Below are 21,003 nucleotides of genomic sequence, written 5' to 3'. Positions count from 1 at the left end.
CAATGCCTGCCTTCCTCCTCTCCATTCAGGGGCTCTCTACACGCGGACTGGGTTCTATCCAGCAGAACTGGTGTCCTGATGGAGGGCGGGCTTCCGGCGGGCTACCCTCCCAAAGCTCGTTACCAGTTCTTCGCACTCCAGCTATAAGGGAGACTCGTGGGCGGGGTACTAGAGAAGCCTACCCTCCAGGGCCTCTTGGGTCTTTTCATTGGCTAGCAGAAGGGGGGAGGGGCGCAAGAAAACAACATCCCTTCAATAATTGGCTGATAGACTCCCAGGAAGCCGTTTCATTGGTAGTCGAAACATTTCGACGTTAAGTCATGCTCCGACCTCTGGGACTCGTTAGTGATTGGTCCTTCACGAACCGCGAAACACGAGGGCATGTTACTCAGCTCGTGCGCTAATTGGCCGGAGACTTTGCAAGAGCCAGGCGGGAGAAGAAAAGCAGTCCTCCTTTCTTCGATTTGGGGTGGGGGAGCAAAGAAAGCGAACATTTGGGAAAGTGTTCCGATTGGCGAAGGCAGAGGGCAGGGCCGAGGAGCTTTTGGCGGGTCTCCGGCGCCGCTCTACGGATCTGTCTCCGCAGGGCGCTGATTGGACCTTTGGGTTGCTTACATCACCGTAGAAGGCGGGGCCCCTCCCAATAAATTCTAAAAGCCGGCGCTGAGGCTGCAGTAACTTTAGCTGCAGTTTACGCTTGCTTTTCTGTGGAGAGGTGGAGACCGTGAGTCGAGTCCTGCAGAGGACGTCGTCGCAGTCGCAGCGTCTCGCGCAGGCTGCCTTCGCTGCCGCCCCCGAGGAGACGGACCCTTCCACGCCCTCTCCACTAGAGAGATGTAAGTGGAGCCTGTTGATGGGTGGGGAGCCTTCGGGGCCCGTCCTACCCCCGCCCCGGACTCTGCAGGGGGTAAAATGGCGCATTGCAGCAGCAGTCGCCAGTGCCGCGGAGCGCCCACCCCCGGGCTACGCCGGCCAGGCAGTATAGGTGCTTTCTTTCGTCTAACCCCACTGGCGCCCCAAGGTCCTCCCCCCGCCTCCCCTGCCGGGGTGGTGGGTCACCAGGGACCCTAACGCTCCGCACCCTCCGCCAGGAATTCTGACTCCAGACTTCGGTCTGTGTGTGAGAGGGGCGATGCGTGCTATCCCTCAGGGCGGAGGGGGGGGCGGGTGTCTCAAATGGGACAAGAGGTATTGTGGACCACTTGGTCTCGCTGGAGCTGGACCCGAGGCTTCTAGCCAGTTTTCCGTCGTCTGTGTCTCTGCTGTCTCTTGAGCCACATACGGGGGCGTGTGCCCACGGTTGGCTCCGGGACCGGTGCCCCCGCTGGGGGTGGGGCAGGGTTCCCCCGTAGGCTTTCTATGGGGGATGTGGGGAGCAGGCAGGCAAGAAGGCGTCATTTCAATCTGGCAGGGTCCACTAATAAGTATGCCTTGTAAGCATTTTTATCCTTCCCCGTCTTTTCTCTGTCTTCTCTGGAGCCAAGTAGATCCAAAGAATTTTTTCATCCAGTTTATCTAGATGATCCTCGTTTTTCTTACCGAGCCTGTGGCAGTCTATTTTCCTAGTTATCTCTCCACATTATCAGTGATGAGAATGTGCTTTCTGAGCCATGACCACTTTGGTGATGGTGTTTCATTATGGGTCAGCTACTCATCTGAAGGGACTTTTCCAAAATACCATCAGACTCCAGACTAATTCATATCATCATTGGGCTTCTTTAATTACCTCTGATTTAATTTGAATGCCTACACGTCCTTTAAATCATATTTGGTCATTTTAAATACTATATGAGTCCTAACATTCTAATTATTTAGGGTATTTATGAGGGGATAGTGAAGGCAGGGGGCTTCCCTGATTAAAGTTCTAGTTGGCAAAGCCATGTGGAGAGTGCTTAATGAAATGGGTCCTTGCTGGTGCAAAGCATGGAGCAATCTCTGACCTTAATGCTGTCATTGGTGCTACCATTCTGGCCCTCCTCCAAAACTAAAACGGCCAGTCTAGGACCCATTGAATCTTTTAGTCTTATTTCATGGATCAAGTTACTCCTGGTATAACTTCCTGGTAGAGTCTAGGAGGAGTAGAAAAAGGTGAATTGTTAATTTTCAGAGGAATTATCTATACTGGTTTCTGAAAAGTTAGCAAAGTAATCTGGTTTAAAATGATACTGTGTGTGGAGGGGATGAACAGTGAATCTGGTTTTTAGTAACTTTCATAGTCTATTTTGCCCTTTGAGATCTTTTTCTCTCAGTAAAATGTAGGGTTTCTTTTCCATTGTGTGGTAGGAATCATATCCTTAAACTTTGAAATAACAGAAACCATAACAGGAAATATTTTTTCTTATGTGAAAGGAGTTTCACATTAGAGCTTTGGAAATTTTAAAGGAAAAGGCCTCATTTTGCTTTGATATGAGCACAAACCTGTTTAGAAGAAGATTCCTGTGTCAGAGACTCTAGGTGGTGTTTAAAGGCATCTGAGTGGATGGTTGGAATTCATATCATGAACTGCTTTGGAATGGGAAAAGCTATTGAAGAGAACTTCCGAAAGACCCCATACTGTATCTAGAAAAGGAACAACTAAGCCATGATGTATGTGCTAGCACTGGGAATACAAGTCTGCAGTCTCATGACCCAATGAGAAGCACCTTCTTCTTGTCACCTTTTTACAAGGGAAGATTCTTTCTGAGCAAGCTTCCTCCATTTTACCAATAAACCTCTTTTTTGGTAATTCTCCAAGTTTTCTTATATTGAACAGCTTCAGTATTAGTAGCTACTGCATAGAGCATAACCAAAATAGGATCCTTTTAAACAGACTCAGCTCTCTTTCCCTTCCCTTCCCTTTGTACTTGGAGAACACTGCTATGCACAAGAAACTTCTTCAATTCTCTCATCAAGACTCACATACCAAAAGACTAGTGTTTTCATTCCCTAGTATCCTAGGTTGTTGTTATAAATTGGCAAAAGTGTCAGAAAACATTCACATTCTGGAAACATTTGAATTTGGTTCATATCAGAGAAAGAAATCCAAACCATCTTCCTTGCTGCTACTCTAATTACAGTACTAAAAGTTACTATGTTAGGGTTTCTTGCCCCCCTACTCAAAGATTAGCCACTTCTGCTTTGAGTTTGTTAGGAGGATAAGAAAATTCCCTTTTTTGTTTTTCATGTGCATTTGGTTTATTTCCCTCCTATTTCAATAGGTCTGCTCCAGCACAGCCACCAACACCAGGGGCCCCAGAAGGGGGTGCTCCAGGGGGAGGCCCGCCTCCCAACACAACTAGTAACAGGCGACTGCAGCAAACACAGGCACAAGTGGAGGAGGTAGGTAAAGACTTTTTGCTTCCCCTACGAGTGATGCAAGTCAGTAATTAATAAATTAAGATATAGATTGTGAAACTATCTGAAAATAAGAAGTTGAAGAGACTTTGATGCTATAGTCCAATCTTTCATTTTACAGATGAGCAAACTGAGGCCTAAAGTGGTTGTTTATCCATGCTACCAGTTAGTGGCAGAGCTAGAATTCGAAAAGCTTGATTTTTTTTTTTTTTTTGAACCAATGCTTCTTGCATTACACACACTTTTCTTCCTCAGGTGGTAGATATCATGCGAGTGAATGTGGACAAGGTCCTGGAAAGGGATCAGAAGCTGTCTGAATTGGATGACCGCGCAGATGCCTTACAGGCAGGAGCATCACAGTTTGAGAGCAGTGCTGCCAAGCTAAAGAGGAAGTACTGGTGGAAAAATTGTAAGGTAATTATTTTTCTTTCTTCATTCCTTGGGCCTAGAGTTAGTATAGTAACATCATTTAGTTTTTACTTTTTGCTTGTCCAAGTGCAGGATATTTTCCCTTGAACTGTTCTGAGAAAAGTTAAAATAAATCTTCAGAGCTTACCATTTTCCTCATTGGTCCCATAGAGTACTTTACTGACTGGCTCTGTAACAACTCCATATTGTATCCTGGAGTAGCTTTTGAGTGGGAGATCATTTTGTTGTTCACTTGTTTCAGTCCTGATTCTTTTGACTTTATTTGGAATTTTCTTTGCAAACATACTGGAATACTTTGTCATATCTTTCTTCAGCTCGTTTTACAGAAGAGGAAACAGAAGCAAGCTGAATTAAGTGGCTTGTCCAGGGTCACACAGCTAGGAAGTGGCTAAGGCCAGATTTGAACTCAGGAAGATGGATCTTCTTCCTGATTCCAGGCCTGGCACTCTATCCATCATGCCACCTAGCTGTCCCTGGGAAGGGGATAAGGAAGAAATATATCTTCTGAGGATATTGGCTTTGGAGATGATGCTTCCTCAGTTGTGCTGACAGATGCCATAAATGAAGAGTATGAGACCAACTTAATTCTCACTTCTTTTACTGACCAAGTTTCATTAAGCTCTCTTTGATCCCTAGATTCCTTTGTAAATGGGAGATTACTAATATTGCTATAAGAGTTCATTCTGTAATATTTCAGAGTGCTTTGTTCACCTCAGAGTACTACAGAACTGTAAGCTCTTCCTAGAGAATTATGTTTTAGAGCATTTTCAGAAGAAATGTATGACTTCCAAAAATTGTCCTACAAATAATTTCATCAAATTATTCTAAATCATTCAGCTTCCCCCTAAAAAAGACAACATTATCTTATATCTCTGAAATTCCCAGGAAGACTTATCGTGGGTCTGTTTGTCTAAAATACTTTTTAAAGAAAGGCCTACTTTATATTTTTGTACCAAAAAAGCCCGACTTTACACCATTGTTTTTAAACATGTGTATAGAAATCTAGTCCAATTTATACCCTCCCCCTCACCCCCAGTAATGCCCTGTAAAATAGGAGCAAGTTATTCTGAATATCATCATGTGCTTATTTCATGAGACAAGGTACTTGGGGATGAAAGGAAGGAGAAGCCCCCCCCCCCCCAAAAAAAAAAAAAAAAGGTTTCATTGCCTTCCATAGTGGACCAAGAAAGAAGAGACACCAATTACTGTGGAGCTTACAAATGACTTGAAGTTAGGAAAAATTACCTTTCTAAAGGAGTTTAGTTGATTATTGGTAATTGATTCTAGTACCTTGCTGAGGAAAGATGTGTTCCTAGACACATATTTCTGTGAAAATGTTCAGGTGCCTATGATGTCTAAGTTGAGATCTGGTTCTTTTTTTTTTTTTAATGGAAACATTTTTATATGTCATGGATAGGGGAACATTTTCCCTACAGAAACAAAAGTTCCAAATGAGTAGAGACTTACCAGTTTTTAGATTACAGCATGTTAAGGACCTTCTATATGATCTTAAAATATTAATAAAAACATCCAAAGAGAAGTGAAATATCATGACTGTTTGCAAACGTAGCTTCCATTTATAATTCTGTACAACCAAGAGACTATTTTCTTAGGCCATATAAACAAAAGAAGGGCATTCAAGGATCTAGCTTGGTCCATTAGTTTACCAAGCAGATATCAGAAGAAATCTTTATACCACAATAAAGTCTTCTGGGTGTCCTGATAGTTCCATAATTGCTTCAAGGAATGGGGAATTTCTTCAGTGTGGCATTTTAAAAAAGGCAATGCTGGATCCTCTTAATTCTTCTGAACCAAGGGGCTTACTCCCTGTTATCTTTTGTTTTCCTAGATGATGATCATGCTGGGAGCCATTTGTGCCATCATCGTGGTAATTATTGTAAGTAAGTATCGTTGAAATTACTGAGGGTGAACAGGTGGGAAAGCCCCAGAATCTTCTTCCCTGCTTGCCCAGGGAACTGGAGGTACTCTGGGTGAGCTATGGACTGACTGCCTCTTTCTGTGGGACAGAGAGCCTGGCCTGGTGGGGGTGAAATAGAGAGACCACCACACAGGACCCAAGCACCTCTTGGTGCTGGCCAAATCCTTCCTCGGTGAGATTTTGGAGGGAGGCCAATTCTCTGGTCTTTGGTGCTCCTGGGAAAACATTGGGGTCATCAGTGCCTGACCGAATAGAATGTCTAATAACTTGGGTTAATTTGCCCTCTTGTTTTTCCTGTCTCTTTCTATCCGTGCCTACCTGATTCCTGTCTGCAGTCTATTTTTTTACTTAATGTACCACCCCTCCTTCATTCCCCACACCATCAGAACTCATGCCCCTTTCCCACTGTCATTTCCCCAGCAGACCCAGGCCATCCACTTTGTCTTTACCCAAGCTCCTTCATCTCCTCTTTAGTTGCTTTGTTTGTACCCAGACCTCCTGCACTGGACATGCTGCTCATGGGGCGGCTGCATTCTCGCTCCAGGAAGCACGAGTAGCCAGGGTTTGGCCCCTCCCCTTCAGAAAACACCCGTGCCCCAGCCCAGGAAGTGGAGTGGAAGTCAGGGCAGAAGCAGGTCAGTCAGAACAAGTCCAGAGGAAGCTGCCCAAGTGGAAGCTGGGACCGCAGGGGCTGAGGCAGTCTGGAGTGAGGCTTGGGGAGAGCATAGGGAAAAGGCAGTTTCTTCCTCTTACCTTCTGCAGCTTCTCAATGGGCTCTGCAGTGTTAACAGGGTGGGAGAAGCTTGACCTCAATAACAACCATCCTGGGCCATCAGAAATTGCAGTGGTGATTTTGATTGTACAGCAGAATAATTTTATTGCAAAAGATAGTTCGGAGTCCGGAGCAATGATATGTGGGGTCTGATCATTATTTTTATAATTAAGTACAGTACTCAAAAACCTAGAAGACCTAGAGTTGTGTCCACTCCCAGGGCGTTCCTGTACGCAGTGTTTTTCAGAAGATTTCCCGCCCTCCCCTGCCCCTGCCACTGCCGCCGCCGCCGCTGCTGCTGCTACTGCTTTCAGTCTGGCCCAGGATCTGCCATTGTGCTTCTGGTGCTACCATTCTGTTTACCACAGAATTGGTGGGTTTGAACACTTTTCCTTTTAACTTAGAAAACATTTGGGGCACAATTTTGCTTACTGTCTGCTCCTCATTTAGAATTGGTACCTAGAGGCTGATAAGTCAGGTCAGCTCTTAGTAGACAAGTCTAATAGTGTGTGAGAGGACTCAAAAATATCCTTTGCAGTTGAAATTTGAGCCTGTTGGTTATTCTTAGTCATTATAAAGATATTGGAGAAAAAACTGCCCTGGGAACTGAACTAAGTGTAAGGCAAGGTAAGGTAAGAGACCTCATTCAAAAATAATGAGTCTAAAATAAGCATTTATTAAGCACCTTCTCTATACCAGGCACTGTGCTAAGCACTGGGAGTACAAAGGAAGGGTAAAAACAGTCTCTATCTTCTTGAGTTTTTTTCCTTATGGGGAAGATCATAAATGTCTCCATATGGAACAGATCAATGATAGTCTCAGAGAGAAGCTAGTGGAGTAGGTATGGAAGGAGAGGGAGGAATCGAGAATAAGGAGGACCTCCTGATAGTCGCCAAAGTTTGGCTGGGATGAGATGGCCTTTTTATAGTTGATGGGTTTTTTTCTCCTTTCCCTTTGATAGCTAGAAGGTGGAAGTTTGGGAACAGGAGGTCCCTGATATCTCCGCAAAGTCCTTTCTCAGCTCTGCCCTGTTGTCATACCAAAGACAGACATGGTTATAGACCCAGTCTGGAACCAGACTATAAGACTTCAGGGAAATCCAATGTAGACACTAAACCTGTATCTTCCTGTTGTGGGTCACAGCTGTGTGGCTGTGCTGACAGAGTCATCAGTTTGCCACCTCCCTACCATTTAGTACCTCTTCTCTCCAGGTCCATCTTCTACTTGCCCCTTCATGCTAATTTAAACTCTTTCCTTCTGTAGTGCTTGGGTTTATTGACCTAGGCAGAGGGATCATAACTGTGTCCAGTTTTCTGACAGTATCCTGGGAATTTCCTTCTAGCTTTAAGACAGGATGCCAAATGAGACTCCTGGGCAGGTACAACAGTGACCTCTTCTCTCACCTTTATATATAGACAAGCAAAGGGAGTGTAGGGCTTGGGGCTGCATGTTCACCTTCCATGCACCACCATTTTATTTGCCAAAAACACACCCTTCCCCAACCCCTGCCTACTTCCATATTCCCTTTGTCCTGCCCTGTGGTGGGACTGAAGAGCTGGAAGGAAGCAATGAGTGTACCTCTCCCAACGTCTCCCCCAAGAAGGTCTCCACTATCCTCTGGGCGCCTTCCTCTCTTGGGGGGACACCGCTGGAGAAGAACCACCACTGTCCTCGCTGCCTCTAGAGCCAGGAACAAACCAGCCCCTGGGCTCACTAAGCCCCAGCCTCTTCATCACTTTAAGCGCTTTGTCAAAGGATTTTGCATTCTGGGTTTTTGTTGTGCCTAAGAGCTCCCTTCCAGTGACCAGAATAGATTTTTCCAAACCTTGGAGTGGGGGTAAAAAGGGGAAGGCATGTCTTCCCTCAATTTTCCCGCCCCATGACCTGATTCTGTCTCTTTGCTATCATCCCCATGCATGGGCAAAAATGCTGTTGTACACCCAGGACTTTCCAGCCAAATGAAGCAGATTTCCCCATGTTCCCCCATCCCTTCCGGTTTGTCATGAGCCGCTGTGGGGTTTTTCACTGTGTCTGTTGTCCCCTTTCTGTCTTTCTTTCCCTTCCAATCTCATACTTGTGTAAAATAATAACAGTTGTATTCCAAGTAAGGCATGTAGCACATTTACTAATTTCGTGTATTCTGGGAAAAAAAAACAAAAAAACAAATTCCTACCACCAACCTGATGGCATCTGGGTGACTTGGCCTAAATTGGGGGCGGGCTACCACTGGGGCAGATTTCTCCATAGGTTAAAGCACTGGTGCTTCTGTGCAGTTTGCTCTTCTGATTGAGATTAAAGATACCCTTGTATGTTGGCAATGGAACTGGTCTCCACTCTTGTGTTCTGTGTGCTTTGATTTCTCATTGCAAGCTGTGTAACTGTCTGTCCTGAAGCAGGTAGGTGGAAGCCGTCCTGAAGCCAGCTGATGGAAGTGGTGACAGAAAACTGGCCTGGGCATTGTGGCTGCAGACATTCTCTGTCATACATTTCATTTCCTTGGCACTGCCAGAAATAACTTGCCATCCTCAGACCCTGTGTTGTCTCTATTCCTGAATAGAAACTTGTGCAGAACAGATTACCAGGTATAATTACCCCTCTGCTCCACCAAGCAGTTAACTGGTGCAAAAAGTTGTGGCCACACAAGAAAGTGTGAAACAAATAAAGAAACAGCTGTAAATAGATAAAGGGTGAACAGAAGAGGGGCACAACAGAGTTTCTGATCTTCGGGCAGCTGAAAAATACATTGCTGAGCCTTTTCTTCTTTAGAAGAGTCTAACTTGTTAATGCTTAATGGTCTAAGCAGCCTGAGGTCAACTTTGTGAGCATTTCATACAGTGTATTGTTATAGTCTACAAATTACTGACAGGCAGCTTTCTAAAAGACTAAGTTGCATATTAGGTGACCTCTGAAGTCTCTTAGCTCTAAAACTGACTGTAAGGACTCTTCCATGCTTTCTGGTTTTTAGAAGGAAGTTGGACAAAGTAGAGGAGACCTATTTCCTGGGACTCTGAAGATGGTAAATACGACACCTCCAGTATGCTTTATTGCTTGCACTTGTAGTCTCAGAGCCCGAGGACAGATTAAGCCTGTGCTATTAGAGGGCCCTTTTGGGGGCACCCCCAAGGATTCCCATCATCAGAAACTGAGTTCTCTCATAATCAAATTTTCCTGATGATCCAAACTGATTCAATAAGTAGTCTTCCCTCTAATGTGTAAGGAGAGCAAGCGGTCTCTCAAGTCACCTACTTAGTATAGTTGGCAAGATGGGTGGCATTCCCCTGCATGGAGTAATAGGCATTGGACTTGGGAGGGACTTGAGTCCAGCTTCAAGACATTTAATAGATATAAAATCCTGAGCACATTACAGCCTCTTTGGACCTCATATGTAAAGGTAATTAGACTTACAATTACTACAAGAAGGAACATTAGAAATTTGAGAGATGAATTTAGCCCAGTATGGCATAAGACTGGTGGGAGAAGAATGTGGGGAATTGAGGGGCAGCTTTTAGGGCTCTTCAGAGTGATGTGCAACAGGGAAATTCTAGGGCTGGGGAGTTGTCAGGAAGGAAATCAGAACCCAAAGGAGACCACTGCCAAGCCTCAGCTTGGGACAGTGAGAAGGGCCAAATCAATGGAGCCATCCAGTGTTCCCTGAGCAAGAGAAAGCCAATCTTGCTGGTATCCCAAGCCCCAGTTGTGGATAGTACTGTTCCAATCCCCTTTGATATGTTTCCAGCCAGCTTCCTTTGTTCTCCCCCATCTCTAGTTTATTAGTGCCTATGGGGATCGCCCCAGAATCTCCACCCAGGAAAAATAGGGGTTGGTTCTACTAATGCCAGAGAACATGGTCCTGCACTGAGCAATTAAGAGATTGTGACTTGGAGTTGTTCGATTGTACATTTGACAAACAGAACCTGAATAAATAAATACCCTCTGAGGCAGAGAAAGCTCTCATGCAGAGAGAAGGTGGCTTTGAGGGATGGTGGACAATAGCCTGGGAATTGATTGTTCTTATCCTTAAGGATCTCAGCATTTCAAATTAAAAGACTAAAGAAGATCCATTTTAATGTTTCCTCTCAGCTCAGAGATACAACAACTTCTCAGCCAGAGAAGTGCATCTGTTTTATTTGTACATATGGACTCTCCATCATAGTAGAAAGGCACTCAAACCAAGCCCTGCAGGATGCACCAAGTGTGCATTGCTGCTCACCACAACCTCTTAGCTTTACCACACTCAAATGAGTTCCTTGACAACCGTCTCTGTCGTTCTTAAAGGCAGATGAAGACTACTAGGTGAGGGAAGGGAAGACATGGGCAGAGGGTGGTGGCCAGAGCTCCTAGGAGGTGTCCGAATTGACTGGGAGGGTTCTCATCTCCTACCCTTATAAGTAGTCAGGCTAGAGCCAGGCTAAGGTGGAGAAGGATGTTGTCCCATCAGCAACACCTTGATCAATCTGGCTTAGGGGAAAAAGGTAGTCTCAGGCTTTCGGTAATCTTCTTGAATGGGCACGGTGCTCCCTTCTTCCTGCCTCGGACAGCAGGGGCCTGGCTCTACCCCGGATCTTGTTGGGCAGAGCTTGACTGGCTGCTGCTTGTCTGCAGACAGAGTAAAACAGGAAATACAAGTGAGAGGAAAGGGGAAATGGGCAGATGAGAAAGGAGAGGAGGATCCTCAAAAGTGTGAGGAGATGGGGACTGGAAAGTCAAAGAAGCTGAATAGAGAGGGTAAATTTTACGCCCAAGTAGGAGAAGAAAAGGAACAATAGTAGAGTGAAGGCCCAAGAAGATGGCAGTGGGGTTTGAGTGGAAGGAAAGGACATGGAGGATGAAGTGTCATTGAGGTAGAAATGAGGCAGGAAAAGGAGCAGGAGAGAGGGAATGGTATCCATGAGGTACCTTGTTCCTTTTTGAGGTAGCAGTTTCTTTGTTTTAGGATGAGCCAAGTCCCATGAATGAGCATGGTCAGAATCAATCCACAGAGGAGGAGGAGGATGTAGATGCTGACATGGTTGGACGGGGCTGTTGGAGCTGTAATGGGCAAAGGACTGAGGGGATCTGTCAGAGGATCTCCCTCTCCAGTGCTACTTCCTACTCTGGCTCCCCTGCTTTTCAGATCAGTCACCCAACTCCACTTCTGCTAGCTCTCACCCAGGAATGGGAGATTTTCAGGACTGGTGATGGAACTTACGTGGGTTTTGGGCACGTCTTGTGGCACTAGTGCCAGCCGTCTCTGGAGAGAAGAGACAAGAATGAAGACCAATTGATTTTCAATCCTGTATCCTGGCTCAATATCTTTTTCAGTTTGTTTTTTGTTTTTTGGGGTTTTTTTTGAGGGAAAGGATGGGATGATGAAGGGGATTCTCTTCCCATCACTTCCTCTCTAGGTTTGTCTTTGAGTACAAGATTTAAGGTCCTGTTTTTCTTTTTATTTCTTTTGAAACATTTCATAATTTTACTCCCTCCTTCTCCAAAAATCCTATGGGGAAATTTTCCTTCTGAGAACCCTCTTTGAATTATGTATATATATTTGATTAGCCAAAATATGCCACCCCCTCGATTTGCCTCTTCAACCCCAAATTCCTTCAATCCAAACTTATGTAAAATTAAAGCTTTCTTAATAAAATGTGAGAATAAAAAATATTAGTGTATTAATAAAAAGCAAAAACAAAAATCAAAATGTAAATGTCACATCCTTATTGAAAACCTAATAATACACACTCCACTCTCCCTATTTTCTTGGTATCTCCCTTCTAGCAATCCTTAAGCAAAACTGATCAACAAAGTGCTTTCATATAACAATGTATGCGTTGCACACTCATAATCCCTCACCCCATCCCCACCAGTTCTCAATACCTCTCCCAGACTATTCTCTTCTGGTATTCTTAGAAGTTAAAGGTACAAATTTTGGGGGAAGAGGCAAATATGACTCCTGGAGGATCCCGGGAATAAGACGCTCTCACAGCTGAACCTTTTGGGGTGTCCGATCCCTCCCCTGTGCCTGCCCCATTTGGAGAGGATTGGGGAGCCATGTCCTACCAGAGTAGTAAGCTGAGTGGGTGTTGATGGGGTGTTGGGGCATGGTTGCAGGATGTGGATGTAGACTTCTGACGGGATACTGGGACGAGCTCAGCAGGGATGTAGGTTGGGGGTCACAGTTGGTGCATTCTTTATCTCGACACTGTTGCCCCTCAGGGCAGGCACACTCTGTATTGGTAGTGATGTTGCATTTCTGAATTGAGAATCCTGAGGAAGATTAAGGTCAGGGAGACGTTTGCCAGGAGGGTCCCCCTTATCATCACCTCTCATAACATTCACTAGAATGGCCCAGGATCTAGGGACAACTGAGATGAGATTCCAGTCTCAGCATCCCTGCTGCTATTAATCATCCTGACTCGGCCTCTAGCTCCATCCCCACCTGTGTTCTCTTCCCCTTAATTGGGATTCTGTCTAAATTCATCTCCCAGCTGCATCCTCAAAGTACTCCTGGATTTTCACTGCCTCCCTACTGTCCCCAGTGTCCACAGCCCCCCTACTTTGTTTCCAGCAGCCCCTTCCCTAGCTCCTCCTTCACTGTTCCTTCATGCCCCCAGCCCCATTCATCTTTCAGCCTCACCATTATTACAGATTCGACAGCTCTCACATTGGCGCTGGGCATGGTGGTCTGGGGTGAAGGACAATCCAGGAATACAGGATTTACAGTGAGGATCCTTCCCATCACCATCACAGTCCCCGACTAGGAATGTGCCTGTGAAGAGACCCAATGAGGGATTAAGGGCCTGAGGAATTTAACCCTGTTCTCTATCCTGTTTGGGGTAGAACATCTCACTGACTTCAGGATTCCTCAGTTACTCTCTTCAATTTTTTCTCTCTGAAATTTGTGTTTCTTTACCTGCATCTCTCCACTCCCTCCCCCATTGCTCCCACGTTTCTGTCCCTCACTCCCATCCATCCCCTTTCTGGTTCATTCTTACCTGGATTACATAGTCGGCAGCACCATGATCCTTGCTCCACCTGGTACTGTCCTTGTGGGCAATGACGCTTGGATATTACCCCTGGTGAAAGTCCTACCAGGGTCCCCAGTACCCACAGCCACCAAGAAGTTCCCGGAGCCTTGTTTCCCATTCTCAGATTCTCTGTCATCTCTGCCTCTGCTCTGTTCAGGATTATTCTGGTAGGTTATTTCCTTTTCCACCTCTTGCCTGTTTCTTCAGATATGGCTAAGGAAGAATTTGTCTGTTGCTCCAGCTTAGAACTCTGCTAGACAAGGACTCCTGCTGTGACTCACTTCTTTCTCGTGGCTCCCTGAGCCCCCATCATCACTGGGCCAAACATGGTCTCCTCACCCCCCTTCTTCCCCTTTGCCATGTGCTAACCAAAGCACTAAAAGGCAGACTCTGACATAAACAGCTTGTGAGCTGCCTCTCTTCTGAGACACTCCCTTCCTCTGCCACTAACACACCCCTCACAACTATACCCTTTTATCCCCTTCTGTCTCCGAGTCTTATACATATACACTTGCCTTTCTGACGTGCTAGTTATATGGGGTTCCAGAATTATGGAAGAGACCTTCCACTGAAGGCCATCCAGTGTACCCCATATTCCATTAGGGACCTAGAATAATAGCATAGGTTAATTTCTATCCCTTCTGTTGTATCTGACAAATGATTGAGTCCTGAGAAACTTTGAATAGTTACAAATATTGGGAAATTTTCTCTCATAACAACGATGATATGATCACAGATTTAGGACAAGGAGAGACTCCAGAGGTCCTCCAATACATTTTACAAATGAAGAAACAGACCCAAAGCAATTGTGACTTACTATTATTCACATGGCACTCTAAGGGTTACAAAACACTTTATTATCCATTATCTGTATCAGCACAAGTCAGTTGGGGTTTTTTGACCCCCTTTACAAATGGGGCTAAGTCTAATGATAGTTTGTATAGCTCATTCATATCTCCCACTCAAGACTCAAGTCATGAAACTATATGAGTTTGGCCCATTTTCACTTCCCCAGCCCCATTCAGTGTCTGAGCAAGCACTGAACTTCCAATTAACGAATGAACATGGGGTAAATTTAAGTTTAATCCTATTGCCCTATTACAAGGTACGTGAAGAACAAAAAAATGGACTCATTAAAATTTGATTATCAAGGACTGATGCAGTGGCTGTCCTCCCTACATCTGCAGAAACACAAGATAGCATGAGTATGGGAGGCCTTGGTATCTATCGTCAGTGTTAATGACAACCTCCATGAAGGTAGATCCCACTTTAACCCTTTGCTTGCTTCTTTTCTTATATATACGATCATATACATACAATTCCATATCTCTTCTTTTAGGCATATATTTTAGTTTCTTTATATTATCATTGATTAACAGTACCTTGAAATATAGTGATTGCTTAATGTTGTTTGGGGGCTAAGGGGAAATATATCTTTACCCAGACCCACTATTAGCAGCCTTCTTGCTTATTCATGTGCTGTTGAATGAAGCTGGAAAAAATCATAAATCTTTGCTGAATGGATCTATTACAAATATTTGTCACATAATCGCATCAGGGCTTTCACTGTGGCAAGGCAATCCTTTCACACCTTTCTAAATCAATTCTCTATGCACCTCATCACAGAATCCCAAGCCTTTTGACCCCCTCCTCAAACCTCTCCTGACTCTTTCTCAGCTGAGAATCTTGTCTAATGGTTAGTGAAAGAAAATTGGGGCTATTCATGAAGAGCTCCCTTTTCCTTCTTCATCTCACATTACTCAGGTGTCCTCCAAAGCTATTTCCTCCCTCCCTGGTGTCTTCACATGAAGAGGTAGCTCTTTTTGCCAAGGGAAAATCTCTGCACAAGTGTTCCCATTCCATCTTCTTCAACAGATTGCCCTTCTCATCTCCACTCTTTCATTAATTTTCGATATTTGCCTAACTACTGATTGCTTCCTTCCTTCCTATAAACATGTCCATTTCTTTTCCATCCTCAAGAAACTCTTAATTGGTGGCATCCAGTTGATGCAGTGATTAGAACATCAATTCTGAAGTCAGGAAGATCTGAGTTCAAATTCATCCTCACACACTTGCTAGTAAGGTGGGCAAGTCACTTAACCCTGGTTGCATAAAAAGAGAGAGAGAGAGAGAAGAGAGAGAGAGAGAGAGAGAGAGAGAGAGAGAGAGAGAGAGAGAGAGAGAGAGGAGAAAGAAACACTTACTTGGTTTGTCCATTGCCCTGCAAATCTTTGGCAATATCTTTAATTTCCTTTCCTGCCTGCACTCTGGAAGAAGGTCATCTACATGCAATTATTCTAATACTTCCTTTCCCCTGTTCTCTTCTTAATTCTCTGCAGTTTAATTTAGTGCCTATTATATGCTAGAGACTGTGCTAAACCCTTTAAAAATATTATCTCATTTGAACATCACAATCACCCTATGAGGTGAGTGCTATTATTACCCTTTATTTTACATTTGGAGAAACTGAGGAAGACAAAGGTTAATTGAGGCTGGATTTGAACTTAGCTTCTCTAGGCCCATTGTGCTATATACTATATCACTTAGCTTCAGCCTTATTCAACTGAAACTACTCCCTCCAAATTTAACAGTGATCTCTTAATCTCCAAATGTCATGGCCTTTTCTCAGCCTTCATACTTCTTGAGCTTTCTTCAGCCTTTGACATGCAATCATCCCTTTCTCCTAGGTGCTTCTAGTGTTTTGGTTATTTTGTTTGTTTGTTTGTTTGCTTGTTTTTTTAGATTTTTGTGACATTGCTCTTTCCTGGTTCAACTACTATCTCCTTCTTCTCAGCCTTGTTACCTAGACTGTACCTAATAACTATGAGTTAATCTGTCTTGGGCTCTCTTCTCACTCTATCCTATTTTGTTTTATAAGCTTATCAGCTCCCATGGATTCAATGATCATCTCCATGCTTGTGATTCTCAAATCAATTTATCTAGTTGACTTCTCTCACTTGACCTCCAGTCTCGTATCTCCAACTGGACAGCAAGTCCCATAGACATCTTAAACTCAACCTTAGAACTAAACTCATCATCTTTCCACCCAACCCCTCCCTCTTTCTAACTTTTCTGTTGGGTCTAGGGTACCACCACCCCTCCAGACACCAAGGCTCACAATGGAGCTGTCCTCCTTCACTCCCCACTCTCTCCCAGCTTCCCCCTTCTGATATTTGCCAAGTTCTGTCAACCTCTTTTTCTCTTGGCAATTGCAATAAACTGTTGCCTCAAATCTAGAGCCCATCCTCCTGCACTCAGTCAAATTGAGCTTTTTAAAGTGAGATCTGACAATATCTCTCCTCTTTCCTCTCCATTCAGTAAACTCAAGTGGCTTCCTCTTACCTCCGGGATCAAATATAAAATCCTCTGCTTGGCTTTTAAAACTCTTTATAATGTGATCCTTTTCTCCTTTTCAGTGTTATTTTACCTTTCTCTCTGCTTACTTAATGATTCAATTACATGGACTCTTTGCTGTTCCTGGAACAAGATATTCCATTTCCCGACTCAGAGCATTTTTTTTTTACTGGCTATTCCCTGGTTTTGGAATTCCTTCCCTTACTAAGTACTTGTAGATCATTCCCCCATCATGGACCATTACATTCTTTACCTAATACCTAAGGATAGCTTTGTTATTGGAGAATATTGGAGAAGAGAGCATCTGCCTTTCAGTTGGAAATCTCAGCTAGCTCCCCAGTCCGACCTTTCTCTCAGTCTCTACTGGGGTCTTCTGAAATCCCTAATCCCCCAAAGGAGGCTGAGGCATGGGGGACCTGTTCTACTCCCCCATATGCTTTGCAGCATAGGGGCCTTGAAGCTGTTTGTCTACTTCTCTTAAAATGACTCTATGTTTCCATTCCCCCTGCCCAATCTACCAAGTCACATCCCCTGTGGTCTCAACATATCTGCTATATGTTTTTTTAATCTTTTTTTTCTTGTTTTTTGCCTCTGTTCTTTTTATCTTTTTGCTTCTACCCACTGTGGCCCCTCATTAGATTTGGCTTTCTTGAGTAGGCGGAGTTGGTGGTCGCTTCTGTGAAATGATTTCAGAAAGTCTTCAACCCAGTGTTTCACTAAAAATATTCTTCACAGCCTAAAAAGCTGCCTGAAATCCAATCATTAGTGATTCATACATTTGGATCTTCAATTTGATTCAATTCAACTTTTTTGCTTTTTACTTAGGGCTGAGGGAAAAACAAAAATGAATAGTATTTCACATTTATAGGGTGCTTTCTTTATAGTCAGGACTTTTTAATTTGACAGGAAAAATGTATCTTTATTTCAACCTATTTGATTCCTTTGTAATCTTCTGTATTTTCCTGCATTCATTTAAAAACATTTCTGAGAAGGGATCCATAGGTTTTATAAGACAACCAAAGAAATCTGTGATACTAAAAAAGTTAGGAACCCGTGTACTTAATGGTATAGATTCTAGAGAAGAGAGAGCTGATTGCAACTAGGAAAATTTGAATTCAGATCCCAACTTTCACACATCCTAGACAAGTAATCATTTAACTTCTCAGAGCTTTCAGTAATTCTAATGAAGATAATAACCTTTTTTAAAGGAGGGGAGTCTCCTTATCCACAAGTTTCTTATGCCAAAGAAATCATAGTTAGCCTCTATCCCTACCTTGTGAAGTTGGAAGTGAGAATATTAACATCATTTTACAGATGAGGAATTAAAGTAGTAGAATAATTACTTTAGATGGCTTGTCAAATAGCCAGTAATTGCCAAACTACTTCAAGACCAGCACTCTTTTCACTGAATTGGAGCAATGTGGATCTTTCTCAAAAAATTGAGAATCTAATAGGGAAAAACAAAGTATACACATAGATTTAAAAATTACAAAAAGTTCAGAGTATGCTGAGACCTTAAAGAATAAATCAGTCGCTCCTGGCTTGAGGGATCAATGTAATAAATGTTGGTTAAGTCAGAATCTATGCTGGGCACTATGGATAAGGCACAGATAAATAAGAGGGAGTTTTAAGTTTGAATATAAGTAACAGTATGAAAGCCTATGTATCACAAGCCTCTCAAGAGGTAGGCAGATTCTGCTTTTCCTGTGAAGATCCTGGGAAATTTAATTTGTGAAGGGATGAGGCAGGATTTGGTCTCTGTTCTACAGGATTAGAAAAGGAGGAGGAGAAGGACCATGACTAAGACTGGGAAGAGCATATGGCTGAGGGAGAATTGGAAGAAGCTGCTGAGAGGAAGGTGTTGTAATGGGACTGAGCAAACATAATGGCCAAAAACTTCATCTTGGTTCCTTCATCCTTCAGTTGTGGAAGTGATAACAGCAGTAGCAGCAGCAGGGACTAGACCTAGAGACTGGCCATAAGACTGATGAATATTCCCTGGTGGTGAGTGCTTTCTCTCCAGAACACTTTTTTCTGTCCATCTCAGACTCCCTGTCCAGTCCTCAAATGACTTTCATGGTGTTTCCTTTAAGAAATAATCCCCTTCACTGCTATGCAAATGTTATCTTTGACAAATTAGAATGTTCATAGAGAGCAGTTCTGAAGAGATTTTATATTTCACACAATATAAAAGCTAAGACTCCACAATTTTCTCCCCACTTAATAGTATTTTATTTTTCTAATTGCATGTAAAGACTATCTTTCAATATTCAATTATGTAAGATTTTGAGTTCTAATTTTTTCTTCCTTCTTTTCCTGCCTTCCCTTCTCCCCAAGACAATTAGCAATCTGGGAGTAATATAAATACAATCATTTCAAACATATGTCCCACATTAGTTGTGTTGTAAAAGAAAAATCAAAACAAAAGGGAAAAATCATAAGAAAAAACAAAAAAGATGAAAATAGTATACTTTTATCTGCATTCAGCTTCCATACATAGATGACATTTTCCATCCCAACTCTATTAGAACTATCCTGGATCATTGTATTGCTGAGAAGAGCTAAGTCTATCATAGCTAATTATCATACAATGTTGTTGTTACTATATAAAATGTTCTTCTAGTTCTGTTCACTTCCTTCAGCATCAATTCATAAAAGTCTTTCCAGGATTTTCTGAAATCAGCCTACTCATCATTTCTTATAGAAAAATAATATTGTATTACCTTCATATACCAGAACTCATTCAGTCATTCCCCAATTGAGGGGCATCTATTTATTTTCCAATTCTTTGCCCTGGCAAAAAGAGCTGCTACAAACATTTTTGCACATGTGGGTCCTTTTTTCCCCTTTTATGATCTCTTTAGGATAGAGACCCAGTAGTGACTGCTAGATCAAAGGATAGGCAGTTTGATAACTTTGGACATAGTTCCAAATAGGAGGAGCAAATTTTATTTCATCATGTTGAACCCTTTGAATGAGAAATAAGGAATAGATTCTTTGTGGATCTGAGACATTTACTTCCCAAAGTCCAAAGGCTCATGAATATCCATTATTTTGGAGTTCCTTAAGATAGGGGAACTGTGGACCCTAACTAATCTTCCTCTTCTTTCCTCTGTCTCTCACTTATCTTTGGAGGAGTTGAAGAAGGGCAAAGAAAGTAGTCACTAGAAGACAAAAGTTCTATCTCCAAGATGGCCCAGTAGGTGGAGGCCCAAGTGTTCTATATTTTCACTTTCTGATTTGGAAAGGTAGGTCTTCTCATGCAAGATTTGTCCAGTCGTGTCTGAGTCTTTGTGACCTCATGAAGCACAGTGGGGTTTTCTTGGAAAAGATACTGGAGTGGTTTGCTATGTTCTTCTCCAATGGATTAAGGCAGACAGAGCTAGTAAGAATATGAGGCTAGATTTGAACTCAGATTTTCCTGACTCCACTTCTAGTGTTCTTTCCATTGAACCTCCTAGCATGTCCTAAGACTTCTCATATTACATCTAGATGCCTAATGTTATATATGACAAAAGTACAAAGTACTACAAAAACTTCAGAGAAAAAGGAGTTATTGTTGGGATTCTGTTCCTCCCTCATCCCTTAGTATACACAGTTCAATATTTACCCTAGTCCTGCCTTCATTTTTTTTTTTATTCCCTGTGGTTAGTCTTTATGTACTTTTAGTGTGATGCTGAATCCTATTGTCTGAATAATGGAAATATTATATATGTGTGTATTTACTCATCTTTTCCTTGGTTCATGGAAGGAAGTTAGATAGTGATTAAGAAATGTGGGTAGGACATTCAAAAGTTTGTCCTTATAAAGAAAATTTGTGTTTCACTGATACAATCTTTGAAAACTTTTGCAATAAGATGAGGTATCTTTGAGGAGAGGAATTTATCATACCACTTGTAAAACCAACAAAAACTGTATGATCACATCAGTGGATTTGGAAAAGTTCTTAGGATCTAGACCTGTGAGTAAAAAGCAATCTTATTTACACATGTACAGAGGGACTAAAAGGAACCTGGGCCCCAGTCCTGAAAATTCTACTTGGAGAGGAGAGGTCGAGCAGCTAACAATTTGAAGCCACAAGTAATTATGACTCTTCTAATCTGCATCTACATAAAGTAGATATTTCAATGGAAAGAGTCATCTATCTTCATTATCTCTTTAGACTCATTCTA

At 42.9% G+C, this 21,003-nt stretch overlaps 2 protein-coding genes across 4 annotated transcripts in view; one reads left to right on the top strand and one right to left on the bottom strand.

Moving 5' to 3' along the window:
- The first annotated feature begins 399 nt into the window (after window positions 1-399).
- Window positions 400-21,003, top strand: part of VAMP1 (vesicle associated membrane protein 1) — a 35,265-nt gene continuing 14,661 nt past the window's right edge. Inside the window, exons 1-5 of one of the 2 annotated variants that reach the window (XM_052000266.1) lie at window positions 650-836; window positions 3,198-3,318; window positions 3,589-3,747; window positions 5,612-5,663; window positions 6,037-8,796. In XM_052000266.1, coding sequence (XP_051856226.1) covers window positions 835-836; window positions 3,198-3,318; window positions 3,589-3,747; window positions 5,612-5,663; window positions 6,037-6,053 — 351 coding nt within the window. In that variant the 5' untranslated portion in view covers window positions 650-834 and the 3' untranslated portion in view covers window positions 6,054-8,796. Of the gene's footprint in view, window positions 837-3,197; window positions 3,319-3,588; window positions 3,748-5,611; window positions 5,664-6,036; window positions 8,797-21,003 lie in introns of those variants that run through there. The other variant, XM_052000265.1, reaches the window with a different exon arrangement.
- On the bottom strand, window positions 9,788-13,905 carry CD27 (CD27 molecule). Of its 2 annotated transcripts, XM_052000264.1 has the most exons (6): window positions 13,445-13,903; window positions 13,087-13,218; window positions 12,510-12,716; window positions 11,662-11,703; window positions 11,370-11,501; window positions 9,788-11,069 (listed from the first exon to the last, which is right to left on the bottom strand). In XM_052000264.1, exons 1-6 carry the CDS (start codon window positions 13,611-13,613, stop codon window positions 10,933-10,935), a joined length of 819 nt encoding a protein of 272 aa, XP_051856224.1. In that variant the 5' UTR covers window positions 13,614-13,903; the 3' UTR covers window positions 9,788-10,932. The 2 variants fall into 2 exon arrangements, with proteins under 2 accessions (XP_051856224.1, XP_051856223.1); XM_052000263.1 differs by having other exon boundaries at window positions 10,979-11,501; window positions 13,445-13,905.

This window comes from Antechinus flavipes, chromosome 5, assembly GCF_016432865.1.
Source record: "Antechinus flavipes isolate AdamAnt ecotype Samford, QLD, Australia chromosome 5, AdamAnt_v2, whole genome shotgun sequence".
In the NCBI taxonomy this organism is placed as follows: domain Eukaryota; kingdom Metazoa; phylum Chordata; class Mammalia; order Dasyuromorphia; family Dasyuridae; genus Antechinus; species Antechinus flavipes.
This window is presented reverse-complemented; position numbering and strand designations above follow the sequence as displayed.